The sequence below is a fragment of the Opisthorchis viverrini genome (genome assembly GCF_000715545.1).
Source record: "Opisthorchis viverrini unplaced genomic scaffold opera_v5_34, whole genome shotgun sequence".
NCBI classification, from domain to species: domain Eukaryota; kingdom Metazoa; phylum Platyhelminthes; class Trematoda; order Opisthorchiida; family Opisthorchiidae; genus Opisthorchis; species Opisthorchis viverrini.
Window position 1 is genome coordinate 1,739,633 of NW_008751690.1, and position 16,537 is coordinate 1,756,169.

Here is a 16,537-nt window from a genome sequence, read left to right on the forward strand (position 1 = left end):
TTACCACACTCACTACGCGCCCCTTTTTTGAAAATGGGCACTATCACCGATTCACCCAAGTTGTCTGGGACAGACTCCTTTTCCCAAATGCAAGGAAACAGATCGGACAAGCGCTGACTGAGGACTTCACCCCCTTCTTTGAACGGTGCGGGTGGAAGGTCATCCGGACCGGGAGCTCGGTGCCGCTTGAGGGAGCATATGGAGTCGTAAACCTCCGAGGCCGTAGGTGGTTCCACGTTCACCGTCCAGGGTTCTACTTCACCTGTGGGCTCTAGATAAGTGCCGGCTGGAGGCCACGACAGTTGTAGTTCGAAGTATTCAGCCCATCGGTTGAGGTGTTCTTTTTTTTTGGAGATGGTCGTTCCATTCTGGTGTTTGATAGTTTCACTCACAAGTGGTTTCCGGGGACCGGTCGCACGGATCAACTGAAATAATCTCCGGGCATTACCGGCTTTCTGGGCCTCTTTAATTTCCTTGGCTTTCTGTGTCCACCTAATAGCTCTTCGCACCGGATTATGTTCTGGACCGGCTGGGATATTTCTTTGAGAGTTAAGTAGTGCCACCGTTCGATCTGATATCCAGTGCTTGAGTGCGCCTGGTTGGGTCGTGCCACAGGCAAAATTCCCAGCACTATGCAAAGAGGTGGCAATCTCGTCCCATCTGATGGTGGAGCACTTGGAAGAGACTCTAGAAGACGATTCTTATAAGTTCGTCTGACATCCGGGTCTGCCAATCTTTCAGTTGCCATGCCCTACACCCGCGTAGGTGTTTTTCCCAGGTTATCTGTCTAATGCCATATTTCCTTTTGATCTAAAGTCGAATTCAGCTTCCCGAACCTGAAATCAGTCTCTGTAATTTCCTTGCCTTCCTTGGCAAGCCGTTATTCGACTATCCATACATCAGTTTTTTGTGGATCGATCCTGATACCATGCGTCCCACCTTCTTGACTTCTGAAGAACTTGAGTATTCAGGATGTGGTCTGACCAATGTACGTGCATTAGCGTCTGGTGGTGTTACTAGTGAAATGGATCCCGACTCCGGATGTGACTCAGATGTGCCGTCCACGTCTTGCTGCTTTTAACAGTTTACTCCCTCACTACTGGTTATCCATGTCTCTCTTCGCTTCAGCACATTTTGACTTGGTCTGCTGTCGGCGCATTGCTTACATATTCAGCTTCGCTAACAACGCTTAACTCAGAAAAATGGGTGCACTATTGTCGACACCAAAAACAGAAAAGTATAACGAAACGGGTTCCGGAAACGGCCTCCGATATGGCATTTCAAGCATGCAGGGATGGCGCATTACAATGGAGGACGCGCATTGTGCAATCACACAACTTCCAGGAAATCTAAAAGACTGGTCTTTTTTCGCCGTCTTTGATGGCCATGCTGGGGCGCTGGTCTCAGCTATGTGCGCAAGTGAATTACTCAAGGTATGTTAGTACTTTTGCGTTTCGTATCTCTCACTATTGTGGCTATTACAGTCGATTTTTTGCAATGCTCTACTCTACAGTACGGTTCTTTTTCAGTACTAGTATTCAGTACTAGTATAAGCTAGCTTAAACCTAAGTGGTATCCTTCTCGTACTTTCAGTTTCACTGGAAAATAAGTTGACCTACCTTGATCTCAATGTTAATGCGTACATATACGGCAGACGCTCATTGAGGCGCGCATTAACTCAAGTGGCTGAAAAATGCTTACCGGGAAGTGTAGTGTAACTCGCGAAATCGGCTCCCACCGTTTCAATGCGCGGGCTATTCAGTTAATATATGAAAGAGTCGAAAACACTCGTTATGGCCGGTGGGCTTTACCTTTTTACAACTTGCTGGAAACCCACAGAGCAGCTGTGGTCAGAGGAACTGAGCGTGCACCTTTTTTATCCTGTACTACAACTAGCGAGTATAGTTACCCGACCGTTCTAGTAATTTCCATACCCAGGATAGGAACCCTACGATTGGTGGACTACAAGCATGCGTTTGCCCTGGTTAACTGACTTTGTCACGCTGTACCCTACAACCTCCTGTACATTGTCCACAACGGATGCTTCCATTTTAATGTCTCAGGATAGAAGACTTCATCTCCTCCTTGCCTTGCGCCAACATGCGTACTGCGTACACCACCTCATCGCATTTTTGTATATTTTTTGAGATATGGGAATTTTCTCGGGTGCTTAGGCTTTGGACAATCTCCGGCATATCAGAGCATTCTCATGGAATCCGTATACAAGGGGTGTTCTAGATTTCACTTGTAGCTTTCGGCTATTGGAATTCATATTGTTCTTCTTGCTGCTGTTATGATTGGAAAACGAATAGTTATTTATTCGTATATGTGTAGAGGTGAATCAACGCGAATGGATCAAGAAACGACCAGATGATTTTCTTAGCGACCCTCTTAGTTAATTTAAAAAATTGGTAAGTGGTATCAGCACCCAGATACTTGTAGGCACGAGATGGTGATAGGAAACTACTGTCTTCGATATCGAGTTATACGGTGAGTACCTTCAACTTATTTGGGAACAGTATTTGCTATTGACTATGCGAAGATCTTCACACTATGATAAGCGTAAGCTTCCTCGCCATCGGAAGTTCCTGTATAACAGACCTTCCGGAGTGTTGCCATCATGCATCAAGAGGTTTATACATGGAGCGTATTTGGCACATCGACACCGTGCTATTTAAGAGAAGGAAAAACTGAGATACTAGAAACCTGGATAGGCGTATTCAGGAACAGATGAAGTTGCGGGAGTGGAGTAGGTTTGATCCAAAAACACCCCTGACATTAATCCATACATCAGCCTTTGAGTTGTCTTTCGTTGCCCAAGACTTTATACCCCTTAGTAGATGATCCGTCTGATTTGCATCCGTTGCCTCAATCACAGGATCCAGCTACAAAGAAGCCGTTTCTTACCGTGCATCTGCGGAATCCACTGCGCTGAAGTGAGGAATGTCCAACGGGGTTCCCCCCAGGCTGTTCTATGTTTGAGAACCCCACTGATCCCTCTGTCTAGATTTTGGCGCCCTGGTGATATCAGCCCGCATACAACTGTGAAATATACGAATGCCCATAATTTCATACCCTATCGGCCATCGTGTGTTGCCATCAGGCGGGTCGCCATACTTATTTCATACAGAAAGGCGAGAAAGCGACAAATTTCTTGCCACAACTCAAGTTTGCGGGTTCGCTTCAATCCTAGGACCTCGTTCTACTTTCTCGTTTCATGCGAATTCTGAATCAAGCTGTCCTAGCGCACAGTGTTGACAGTTTCTGAGTTTCTGAAACACGTCCACACTCTACCGCCTACGAACTTAGGATGATTCTGCATATGCTGCAGCGGGTTTTGCCGGTAATCGTATGACTGTCGGCTTGCGAACAAAAGCTTTCTTGCATGACTAGGTCTCCGCAAATAACCGCCTTTGCAGTGCCCATTCGTCAGCCCCATAGAAACACATACTAGATCAAATAATACTCCTTTTCTTATCTCTGATTTCTGCAGGTGCACCAACCAAATTTAGCTCTGATTCGGTGATAGATACACCTTATCGAGAACTAAACCGGTCTTTTCCGATATGATCCTAGTTACTGGCGATCTCGGTTCGTGTGTGACCAGGCCAGCTTGGATCCAACACTTAATCACGATTATGTACCTTTTGCAGCTCTCTACCCACAAATGCTCCTACGTAGTACTGGATTCAGAAGCTTCTGTGCTACCTAGTGTTCCCCTACTGCTGGACAACTGTGGTGTTAGGTTGATCTCACAGCCATTGGCGCCAGGTGGCCGGACTCTATCATTGACTATCAAGCTTGAGGTGTCGACGTTGTGAAAAGTTAGCTGGGAATCCGCTCCTTGTTGTGCGGTGCGTAGGTAATCGGTGGCAGTGTGGCAAATGGATGCTGAGCCGCTGAACGCTTGGATATGTTATCAGCAGGAAACCGGTGATCATACTAGCCGTGGGCATTTCACCATACATTTTATCAGCTAACTTGTTGATGTTTGTACCCGGTTCGTGATGAAAATGAGACAGATCAACATGTGCCGCAGAAAGCGCGAGAAGGGTTTAAAAAATGACAGCAGTGAGATGAGCTTGATCTATTGTTATTCGTGCAGAAGTTCGGTTTGTTAAATTTGCTGCTTGAAGATGGCTCCGAAGATCTAAATGTCTTCGTGTACACATTATTTTGACACCCCACAACTTCGTTCGATATATCAACAGCTGCTCGCATTTTTACGACATTCAGTCACCAATTAATCGTTTTTATTAGATCGTTTTTTATTATTCTTTCGGTAACCCGTCGTGTAATTTAATATATGGTCTTTGCTAGCGTGTTCAGGTTTGCAACTAGCCTATTCGAGTCCAAACTACCTCTGAGCTGCTTGGTCAAGTCAGAATGGTATGTGTTTTATTTAGAACTGTTTTTAACCCCTGCACTTTTTTTCGGGAGACAAAACTGGTTTTGGTCACCTATGTGGTTGAGTGATAACGCTACCAGATGGTGTGCTTGTGTTGTTCTTTATCTTAATATTCCGGGTAATACGCTCGGAAAACCTCATTTTATATTTAGGTGACTGGCTTCGAGACCGGATTTTATTCAGTGCGCAACATCACCTTAAGCTTCCAAGGTAGTTTCAGAATCAGTTAATCGTTTGGAAGCATTCAGAAGCCATGTTCAGTCAGGCGAAATTGACCAGATGGGAACACTTGGTGCACTTTTTATCGGAGTCCTGCTTTTAGTGAAACCAGTTAGTGGGTTCGGTGGAAGACTAACTGCAGGTGTTTACACGTTTATGGGTATCGGCTCATGGTGAGCACCGTGAAATTGGGATTTTTTGGATTGTTTTTTATTGGTTGGGCAATACCGTAAAATAAATGAATGGTTGACTGAGTCAAACGTTGCCTCAAGATCATGGAAGACAATGACTTTGTTTTTTATGGACCTGTGACAGTGTTCAACAAGTTGTTAAACACTGAGTTCGGGGTAACTCAGATCAAGGCGCGATTTTACTGACTTGAGGGTTCGTGGTTCGGACTTCAGCATCTCGGCTGCTCTTGTCCCGATTTGGGTAGGCTGATAGTAAATCAGGCCTCGTGCTTCATGCGGGTGAAATGACAGCTATGCACCGAGTGAGGCTTACAGCTGAAAGATTATTTTTGTCAAAGGTTAAGAGCATATTCAGTATCCCTACGACCTGGACGGAACCCTGTTTGATTTTCATGACGGTGCACCGTGGCACTTGCTGGGGTTTGTGAGGTAGTTGCAGTTAGACTGGTGCTTCGGTGTTTTTCGTTTTATGCGTCAATGGCAAGTTTGCGAATAGGAGCAACAGTCGATGTGTGTATGCGAATCTACGTGAACAATGCATAGAACTTTTAGTCCTCCTTACAATCGGTTCTACGCTAATTTTACACAGCTGGCGAGAGGGAATCAGGATCAGATGCCTTTTTTGAAAAGGTTAGGAGGATTCCTTCTGAACTTCATCTGGGCTGAGTGACTAGCCCTCAATTACACGCAGGCCTATTGTGTCAGCAGTGTTTTTGGAGCGGACCGATCCTCAACGAATCCGGCTAATCGTTGTAAACGAAGTCCTTGTGGATTCGTATTATCCTTTTTGGTTGGTTTCGCTTAGCTCAAGCTCATTCGTACCGGTCTTTCTATCGAGCTATTTCCAAATTCCATTTTATGCACTTTTCTCACGCACCACTTCTACATAATGGTTTCTTTAGTTCTCGGTCGACCCTCTTGTGGTGGATCTGACTATTGTCCTGAAGAGATATTTTCCTCTTTGATGGGAAAGGTAGAGTAAAATAGCTTTTCTTCTGAGGTGAAACGATAGATGGGACTGAGTCGTGCCGTTCGATCATCGAAGTGGTTCGTCTTTCGGAAGTGCGCTGTTTTTAGGGACCACCTAAATAGTGGTGCTTCTGTAGTCACTGTTAACCCTTTTGTGTCTCATCCGGGTTCTTATTTCGAAGCGATACTGTCCGCTTATAACATCAAGGGCCGAGCAACTTTTTTTACAAGCATCCAGGTACGCAGTGTCTCACACATAGTGCCACAAACAGACCTAGAGTCGTTCTCTTTTTGGTCCGAAAAATTCCTTAATTAGTCTCTGGAGAAGCAAGTACTATTCAGTGTGGGAGTGCCTCTGTCTGCCTAAAACATGACATGCGGGGGACTCCGGTGACGGCTTGAGTGTGCTGTTAGCTCCCGACAGGAACGCATTTAGCATTGTTTATTTGCTCATAGAACTTTAGTATACAAACAAGACACTGATACAAATAATAAGTTTTTTTACTTTTCCCCTTCCTTGGGCATCATAATATATTCGCTACTCACAATCCCTACGTGACTTGGTTTTATTCCGTCATGCTGTCTTGACTGCATTTTAGTGTATTGTTGATACGGAAGAGTTCAAGAAGGTCAATCCAGATTTGGCACCGAGCATTCCCGAAATCGAGCGTGGGATTCGTGATGGTTTTCTCGCATTGGATGAACGGTTACGTCAGTTGCCTCAGCTTGCTAGTGGCGAAGATAAATCAGGCTCCACAGCTGTTTGCGTCCTGATAACTCCAAAACATATCTTCTTTGCTAATTGCGGTGACTCGCGAGCCGTGCTTATCCGTGAAGGGAGTGTTGCATTTGCCACTGTCGACCACAAACCAATTAACCCGACGGAGAAAGAACGCATTCAAAACGCTGGGGGCTCTGTTATCATCGAACGTGTAAACGGGTCACTGGCGGTATCCCGGTAAGCGCTAGCTTCCTTTTTTGTGACTGCATTTTAAAACTAGCGGTGGGGTTGTTGTTCCAACAGGGGTCCCGGTGGAAACGACACGGTGTAGTCCTTGTAGAGATGTATTGTTATTTTTTCACTTATGGGAAGGCATGCTACTCTAAAGTCCTCTATTGGACTAACCATTCTGCCAAGAATTACCAAGGTCTCCTGGTGGATAAGACCATGGACTGTGATTTCAACAACCATGCTTCGAGTGTCTCACGACCACTTTCAGACTGGCTACTTGCCCTTGTCCTGATTAGTGATGCATATTTTGCCTTCATGAACGTCACTTACTCCTCCACCCAGCCTTCCAACTTCCAATTATGCGTTCAGCTTAATTCCATGCTCATGGTAATCATTGTGTAATTTTGAACTTCCACCAGAAGTCTTTAGTTCATGTACGAGACGCGCCCAAATTGATTCCAGTATAAGTCCGCGAATACAAACGACAGTCACATCTCAGTTGTAAATGTAATTAAGGCAATCCTGCAATTACCTAGGACTCTAGCTTGTTTAGTCCTCTTACATGTAATTCAGTGTGTTCTCTGTAGTATGTATATCGCGAACCTTTCCTCCCGGGATTTCGGGGAAAGAACTTTTGTCTTGTTAAGCGTAGCTTTATTTAAAGCGGCCTCAATCCACTCGTAGCATACCTAACCTAATGAATTTCTTGGGACCCTACATTATTATTCCAGTGAAACATCCTCATCATAATTACGCTCAGCCTTTAATGGTCGTGTGTGAGGCGCCCAACCCCGTACAAAGGGACGAGTAGGGCCCTCAACTGGGACCTTTGGTTCAAGAGTCTGTTAGCAAGGCACCTATGACTATGACGGTAAACTTGTAAGCAACAAGTTTCTGCACAGGTTCCAACCCCCCAATCTGGAGGCCAGCTTCTCTGAGCGCTACTCATTGGCTAACTTGTTTTAAGAGACTCTACAAGTGTCACACCATTGACTTCCTGTGTAGGTTAATAAGCCATTGATACGCACAACCCGTCACACTACAGCAAAAAAGCTTGGTTGAACACATTTGCGATCTCTAGTTTGGATGAATTCCCCCCTAGCAGTGCCCTTGCCGTGGAGGTTATATGTAATGACCGATCTGCGGTTTACCCTTTCAGTGTAGTCGTAGGTGGTTGAGCTGCCTGCAGCTACGCTCAAATTCAGGCCATATATTTCTCGGTGTGGCTCCAGTCTGATGAACCTTTCAACGGCTTTCGAGATTTTGCCTATAAAAGTCATATATACACTTTCATTTTCTTTCACACAGATGTCAGATTTCTGGATTATTTGCTATTGTTCCGTGCGTCTGATTTACAGCCGTTTCTGGCAATTGTTTTGCTTCTGTTATATTTACCTCTCGATGCATGGTAGTATGACGTAAAAGCGGTTTTTTATTGCAAGCATACGCATTATGCTTGAGGGTCATTGTGTAGACTCCATACTGTTCATACTGAAGATGATGTGCATCAAGCCTAGAGGGGTTAGGGTCGGTTGGCTCTCAAGCGGACGCGATACTGTGAATGAGCAGTAGCTCCGTCGTAGTATTATCACTTATTTTTCATTCTATCTTAATGATTATAATTTGTTACTATTTACTATTATTATTGGTCGCCTTTATTACTTGGGGCACTGGTATTCCCAATCTGGTATATGTTGCGTTTCCTCAGTCCTTGGGACATGGCTGTGACTTACATGCCATGCTACCACAAGCAAGCACGAGGGCTGGGATACTTCCAGCTTGCCCAAGCCTAGACAGGGGAAGTCGAGAGGCAGAGGTCCGGTTCGAACCACGGACCTTCTGGTCAATGAATTCGCTTTCTAACCACTGAGCCATCTCGTCCTGAGTGTTTTATCCAGGCTAAGATTATGAAACTTTCCACGCTCGACTGTACCGTTTTTTGCCATAACAATATGACCTTTCAATTAATCTTGCCAAAAATAATCCTTTTGAACATAATCATTGCAATTTTTGGTCCGGGACTGAGGGTTTGACGAAAAATTGATTGAATTTACGGTGAAAAAGCTGGCGGACTTTTACGGATCGCTGAAGACTACACAAATAGCTTCATGAACAGTATCTCAATAGGTCTTATCTGTGTTGTTTCAGTGTTTTGTCATCACTGCAGTGATTATTGATGCTCGGATCCAGTGACCATTATGGGTTCCCGTTCGTTAGTTCATATGGTAGTCGTCTACCTCAGGTCAATGGTCGGTGTCGCCTGCCTAAGATACTGTTCAGTACACAGGTGATGCTGGGTACGCCGAAGTACGCGCTTCTGAGCGGGACTCATTCTTGTTAGGAGCAAAGTTATTTAAAGGTGTTACCTTCTGGGAGGCCACCTCTGACCTTCAGTGAATAGCAAGCAAACCACGTGTCCAGGACGTGAATTCTTACGCCAGTTTTCGTCCCAAACCAAGCGCATGGCGAGATGTTTTGGTTCTTAAAAAATTTTCTCCTTGGTCGTCCTTCTTTGGAGTGGCCACATAAAGTGACAGGTTAAATATGGTTTCCCGTGGCTGGTCCCAAATATCAATGATAAATTTTAGGGGACAATTAGATTTAACCGGTTTTGGGGAACAGTCTCTTTGGGAGATGATAAATATGTTTGGATGGGTGTTGGCAGGGCACGTCAACATATGCCATATTTCACTTGGGCGGATGTGCACTCTAACGCCCACCATTCTCTTCACGTGGCAACTATAGGGTTCTGAGGATATTTCTTCCCGCATTTCGATAGAAGTACATCATCTGGAAGTAATGTTCTCAATAGAACATCGCTCAAACCGACTCGCTTTTGGAAATACCACGTGAATAGCCAACCAAAGTAGTATCTTTCCGGAGGTGGCTTGCCGAACTTATCCCTCTCTGGATTAGCCATCCTCGTATGAGGTAAACCATAAGAAGGTACCACTTTTGGCTCACATTCTGAGGCATGTTTCAGTAGTGTAGTCCCTTTTGGAGAAGACCATATTTGTGTAATCCTTTCAGATAGTTTGTCCACGGTAGTCCTGATCGCCTTGGATATCGCTCGTTCATATGGAGGTAAGTCTACTACGCCTACCGGTAAAACCATGGATGCAACATATTGAGGCCAGTACAATCCGTGTACCTAGACTGAAGTAACACTTGAGGGACCTTCACTTTCACACGCCTTATCCCGGCCCATCGAACACCGAATTTAGTTTATTGGGCTATGCACTTTGGATATCCTCGACAACATTGATGTCTTAGCAGAAAACCGGGATGTGGACGTCACTCGAAATTTGAATGGGTACCATCAAGGTTTTCGGGTTTGTTTGCACTACTAATTAACTGGGCTAGAAAACGCGCCCTTTGGCCTTCTGGGTGTTTGAGTTTTTCCGAACTTGCCCGGTTGATTTAAGTTCTCTTATGAAACTGACGACCAGTAAAATGAAACGTTGTAACCTCCTTTTCAGAACTTCCTGCTGATATGNCAAGCGTTGTAACCTCCTTTTCAGAACTGCCTGCTGATATGCAGAGCAGACTGTAAACCCATGTTTGTATGGGTCCGTGTGCGCAAGCTGTTGCATACGGGCTTCTGCTAGCCAAGATAGCCAAACTTTGTTACCTTACTCTAGCATCGTAGGCTGCTCTGATGGTAGCGAGATTATGCTGATATCAGTAATAGTTGTTTTTAGTATGTACTTTTCGATCACTTGAAAGTTCTAACATAAAGACAAAAGTGCCCTTCAAAGTGATGTCTGCGAAGCACTAGCTTTTCAAATGTGTTGGAACCAGTGATCGCACACAGTTCTGTGAATCAACTTTAAAGTGTGCTGTGTGAATGTGAACCGTTCTTATCAATTTATGGGTGTGGTACCCGCTTGTGCTAGGAGAGTTTACGTAAATGATGTCGTTCAATATGTGCGTGAATTTTACCAGACGACTTGCATTCCTAGTGTTTGGCTTTCGTCTGCCCCAACTCCGATTCACTTCAGGGGTGCCTGCTGCTCTGTGACGGGCTTGGGAAGCCTGACTCCATGGTTGATCTCACAATGACTTTGTCTTGTGCTTCGGGACAGGACATTTCTATAAAAATCACGAACCGTTATTTTTGTACGCATGTTTCAGTAATTTCAGTTATCAGTGTATGTTGGTGGTTGATCAGATGGCCGTTGATATGTTCGTATAGGTGAACAATTAGCGTGCAAACTTTTCGTCACCAATCCAGGTAGCATCATCAATGTGCGGTTGGGAGGGTAATTCTTCCTTACCTGCTTGTCGAAGACTATCGAATATCTATTGGTGTTATTAGCTGACGGAGACACTTTTGACTGAATGATTTTGGTCAGTCTCCGGTTGTATTGTTTGGTGGTCTGTATTCATTGCTTTTGATTGGTGCGTTGAGTAGTCCCTGTTGCTGGTTTGGTTGATCGGTTTCCGATTTCTGTTGCGTCGTGGTCCAACGGACACTTACTAGGACCAACGTCATGTATAGGGTTCCTTGTAAAAACTGTGACAAGCCTAATGTGGGACCGATAGAAAAGAAGCTTTCTACCGTTCTACACAAGCACTAAATTGCCGTCAACAGACACAACCAGTCTTCACTCCCCTGCGTACACGTAGATCGGGACGGTACGAGTTCGATTGAAACAGTGTTCACAAACAGAGGGAACTTAGTGCCATGGAAGCCCGATTTTCGACCGCAATAGCTATCAAGGAGCATATGGAATCGCCCCGATCTATCAACTACTAAATAAAAAATAACCCGGAGGGAGCGGTCGGATCCACCTCCAAAAGAATGACTAAGTTTACCATAATACACATTCAACCGAAACATCAAAGAACAAAATCGAACAGGGAATGTAATAATACACGAGGACCCCTCTCAGCTCAGAAGAAAACCTATAGCAAACGAAAAGCGCGGCCAACCGAACAGCCTTGAGAAGACTAAACCAAGACGCAAATGAAATAAGAACGGACCAATCAAATCGAAGAACTTTTACCTACAGTAGAAACCCCCAATCTTCAGGCCTCGCCACCCAGTCTATCTGGCTGTCTTCACTGTCCGCACTCTGAAGCATGCAGTACATTGATGTGTGATTTGTATCAGAAACAAGAATTCAAAAGCTAACCACCTCATCCTTCTCCACTCGCTCCAGGCTGCACACCTCTGGTGATCCACAGGCTGTTGCGGTAGGATGTGTAGGAGTTGGTGTTGTCCTAAGTCACTGATCCGAAGGTTCCTTGTTTGATTGGGTACCCGTTAATAGTCGCCTCTGTGCGGTTCTTATCCTTCTCCCTCGCTCCAGGCTGCACACCTCTGGTGATCCACAGGCTGTTGCGGTAGGATGTGTAGGAGTTGGTGTTGTCCTAAGTCACTGATCCGAAGGTTCCTTGTTTGATTGGGTACCCGTTAATAGTCGCCTCTGTGCGGTTCTTCTGGCAGCGTCTGTGAAGTACTCACAAGCGGAAAGGTGATCGATGTCTGTCGTGTCTGCTTATGTCACAACTGGACATAGCTCTGACATCATCAGAGATGATTTTTTATGACTTCCTGAATGCCCTGTTGCAACGAGCTAAAAGTTCAGGTACATTGTGGTTTCGGGAGATCTGAATTCCCAAGTGGGCAGATTTAGCGCATCTGAGACTTTAGTGTATCTTCCAAAAGAACCTGAGTAGTCGGTCTCCTCTTGTCCTAAAATGTTTACTCTGTTTGGTCATATCAATGGACTTGAGTTATGCTCTCATCATTGCGCATTATCTTCTAAGCTTTACCCACGCACACAAATCTTCTCATTAGGTAGAGTTAATGTATCCGCGCTTGAGAGATTTCCGGTAGGTTTAAACAACTGTGACACTGTCAGCCAAACATACCAGGGACTGGGACGGCTTAATCGTCGGTTTTTTTCGAAGGGTTATGGAGCTCATACTCGACATTTTCCTAAGAGTAAGCAGGCAGTCCCTACAAGTGTGGGGGTTATTTATTAGTGGAACATTTATCAGGTACAGAACATTTAGATGTTTTAAACCTACGTAAGCTCTTAGGCCTGTTACGTTGTCAGTCCTCAGATGTCCAACCCTTGGGTAGGGGGCTGCAACAGGAACACAGATATCATCAGCAAGTCAGCACCGCGGGATGAGTGAACATCGATGTCTCTTGGTTAAAACATACGGTGAAGCAGACCCAGTACCAACATTGTGTACACTTGGGTCTTCGAACCTGAAGGCTTGAACCGTTTGGGACCCGCTACTCTATTGTCGGTGGCCAAATAACCTGATTTTTAACCACCCACTGTTTGGTTTGATATCTAAGCTGAGCTACGTTTCATACCAAATAGTTGCTTGTCACTTACTAGTAGTATCGTTCACGTGTTATACGTATTATGCGGATATCACATGTTTATTTTTGTGCTTTCAACTCTGTGTGACTGAAGGAATGGTAATCAAGGCAACTGATGCCATGCAATTGCAGGGTACATGGTTCAGCTTGAATACTTTGCTCTATACACCGACTTCTATTCTGCGGATTTATCAATACCCAGTCAGCGACTGTCAAATGTGGCCAAAAGTGGTACCCATACTTTAGGCCCTTTCTCAGTGGCCACACCCTAGTACCTCTGCAATCTCTCTATTTACGTCCCACCCTGTTTCTCCTTTCTATTTGGTATCCATCATCTAGAGCTGCTAAGCGCTTTCGATGTTGACGAGATAAGCAATTATGCTACCCGGAAGTTATGCCAGGTAAATCATGTTTGGAAGACTGCATAACCGAACCGGGATTGCTCTAATTATAGGCAAGCACGGTGGAAAATTGACAAACTGACTTCGAGCGTACAAATTGCCTCGTTAAGAAAGGATAGCTTCTGAAACCGCAGTCAAGGGTTTGGACTGCAACTCCGGCTGCACTAATGTACAGAATAGAGCGGTGCCCAAGTGCAATAACTTGCCTATCCGAAATTGCTTATGATAAGTCAAAGTTTTGTCTAGTGTCTGCACTGGAAACCTTATTCCCTGTGAATTATATGCTTCTTTTCCTGTGTCTACCATTTTGTCTTTTCTTCTAGTACTATTATTCTGCTAGTGCTCATCTGTTGTATCAATAAAATGAATAACGAAGTCTGTCTGCTTACACTGAAGACCACAGTGCATTTTTATTAATCTAGAAAATCACCGTTGGATTCTCATAGAGGCGTTCGATGTTTGTTATGAGCAAATGGGCCTTATCGGACTCTTTCCAGTTTAATGGCCCTTGTGTGCATGAATTACAAGGTTGTCACTATCTATGGATTCGATTGCTGTTCAAATGTGAATTTTCATGTCGACGGATAAATCGTTGTTTTGCTTCAATTACGGTTGTCGGTGATTTGAAGTTGGTGTTTTGGGGACCAAAAAACCGCATAATTTTGTCACACTGTCGATCTCGGTTTTGTTGAGGTTCGTGTGGATTTTGTTCACCACAAACAGCACTCGCACCGAAACTCAGCGTTTGTCTTTTTTCGTATACAAGTGTCAGTGGGACTCTGGTTTATCTATGTGGATTGTGTTTTTTGGATACACTGCTCTCAAACATTTGGCTTAATTCGATTGCGGTACTACTTATCAGTTAGCATTGGTTCCGAATTAGGTTACTGGTGTCTACATTCTTGGTAGTAGGTCTCAGCGAGTGAGTATCATTCCCCTTGGTGGCGCTTCATCATGCACACAAAACTGTAAGTCCTCGGACCTACTTTTGACGGTTCACTGATATAATTTGTCATTGTTTTCACATTTGATAGGAAAGCACATAGAAGCGGGGAACGTTTGTTCCCAGTGGTATAATTCGTCAATCCCATGGACCATTTTCTCACGAAGTTGGATGTCAGGTCGAGCAATCTTTCATCTGGGACATCAAGGTTGAATTCCACTGTAGCCTATGGGCTGTGTATACGGTGTGAATCTACGAACAGTCTCACCTTATGGTTGCCCTCTAATCAAAGATTTAAAATGCTCGCAAACTTTTAATCACCGGTGCCTTCAAGTTGTACCAGGTTGCAGCATGTATACAACTAAATAACGAGTAAACTACCCTCATTAACGTAGCGGTGTCGGGTATGGGCTACTTTTTAGCCAAATTGTGGTGCCGATCTTATAACATTACGAAGAGTTGCATTCATTTAATGTCTTTCGAACAACTCTGGTTCTGCGTAGCTTATTCCGAGCTACCAGTACTGTACTTGCAACTCACTTGACTGTACTGTACCGACTCCAAAGCTATCATTTTTTGTAGAAGCTTACTCGTCGTTGTTTCTTCATTATCGCCACGCGTTGCAGTTGTTTTCAGAAGGTGCGTTTGCTTTCGGAATGAACTTTATGGGATTCAGCTACTGGAAGAACGGGCACACACAGAGGTGAATGAACTTCTCTGGTTTACTCGGAACAGGAGTGCAGAAATCTTGGCTTGTATTTTCAGCTGTGTCGCGGATTTCACTCAACTTTATACTACTGGTTTTCCGAAGTGCCACACGTTGCTGGATCATTCAAATTTTATCAGTTGTGCTCGTTCGGTCCCGTTCTTTGCTTATCAGTCGACCATATTTGTGGACAAAGTTGGTACACCTAAAATCGGGCGGGGATTGTAGAGAGTACATGCATAATATACGGGTTTTCTATTGCCAATACTATTTATTCCTATGAATAAGAAGTTTTCCAATTCGTAATGGTCAATTTGCGCATCGGTATTGACGAACAAATCGCGAAGTCAGTGTTTTGTTTCTGTAGGAGATCAATTTATGAATGTAGTGAAATTTTTCAAAGTCGGAAGTGTAAAAATAGCTTAGAATATCAGGGTGAACACGATTCCCTCAATCCCGTTGTACCTTAAAACTCTCGTGACACTGATTGGTGATAATGCGAGCCAACAGTGTAAATGGCTATTGCTGTTCATCGAGCCATGCTCAACTACATCACACCATACTGCCACCTTATCGAACCATTTTTCTGTCAATCTGATCGCACTTGGTCGTTACTATCGGGTAAAGAGATTATGTTATCCTGAGGGTTAAAGCTTTGAACGTGGTAAAATTCTGCAGAAGTTACTGGAAATAGCCATAATTCCTAATTTTGTGGTGAGCCACAGTAATATTTTTGTCTGTTTTTTTTTGAATCAGTGCGCAGTGCTTATTCAGCCACCCATATTTCTAAACGGATATTCTATGCAAGTAAAAACCCTTTGAGTTTTCTGTCGATTTTTGTGCGAAGGCGATCTGGTTATTCATTAATTCCTTCACCAATAAAACCGTGCTTCGACATGACAAAGCGAAGCATGATTGTTACCTTGCTGCTTCTGTCCAACTATGGTCACCAGACATGAACCGATAGTGTCCTTCTATCTTGCTACTCTTGGAAGGTTTCATTATCCAGCATGAGGAGGGGATTCGCACAGTTTTCATTTTCTGTATTGTACGGTGACAGCACTGAACCCATTTAGTCGAGTTCGGGTCAGATAGTAGGGCTTGCAACAATAATGTCAAGGCACCCAGCCTTCTGGGTTATTCGCCAAAATTTCCTGATGTTTTGTTCACTCGCTCTCATTCATGTTGATATAACTATCGTTTAGCATCACACAATGTGGCTTTTGTGTGGCTTCTGTCCCATTTGGAAATACTACCCTAACTACTGATGTATTCGTCATGTGACGCACATGTTGCAGGTGTAACATATGGTTTAGTGTGAAATGCCACGCAGCTAAAGCTGAATAACTGTGCCAGAATTTTTCGTCACAGGTCAACGTCAGTTGCTTAGTTTCCTGTTTAT

At 44.3% G+C, this 16,537-nt stretch overlaps 2 protein-coding genes across 2 annotated transcripts in view; one reads left to right on the top strand and one right to left on the bottom strand.

Moving 5' to 3' along the window:
- T265_02691 (hypothetical protein) overlaps nucleotides 1–16,537 on the bottom strand; it is a gene marked incomplete at both ends in the record, with an annotated part of 44,590 nt that overhangs the window by 5,069 nt on the left and 22,984 nt on the right. Inside the window, one exon of the mRNA XM_009166993.1 lies at nucleotides 14–674. Coding sequence (XP_009165257.1) covers nucleotides 14–674 — 661 coding nt within the window. The remainder of the gene's footprint in view (nucleotides 1–13; nucleotides 675–16,537) is intronic.
- T265_02692 (hypothetical protein) overlaps nucleotides 1,127–16,537 on the top strand; it is a gene marked incomplete at both ends in the record, with an annotated part of 43,989 nt that continues 28,578 nt past the window's right edge. Inside the window, 2 exons of the mRNA XM_009166994.1 lie at nucleotides 1,127–1,433; nucleotides 6,387–6,745. Of these exons, the coding sequence (XP_009165258.1) occupies nucleotides 1,203–1,433; nucleotides 6,387–6,745 (590 nt within the window). The remainder of the gene's footprint in view (nucleotides 1,434–6,386; nucleotides 6,746–16,537) is intronic.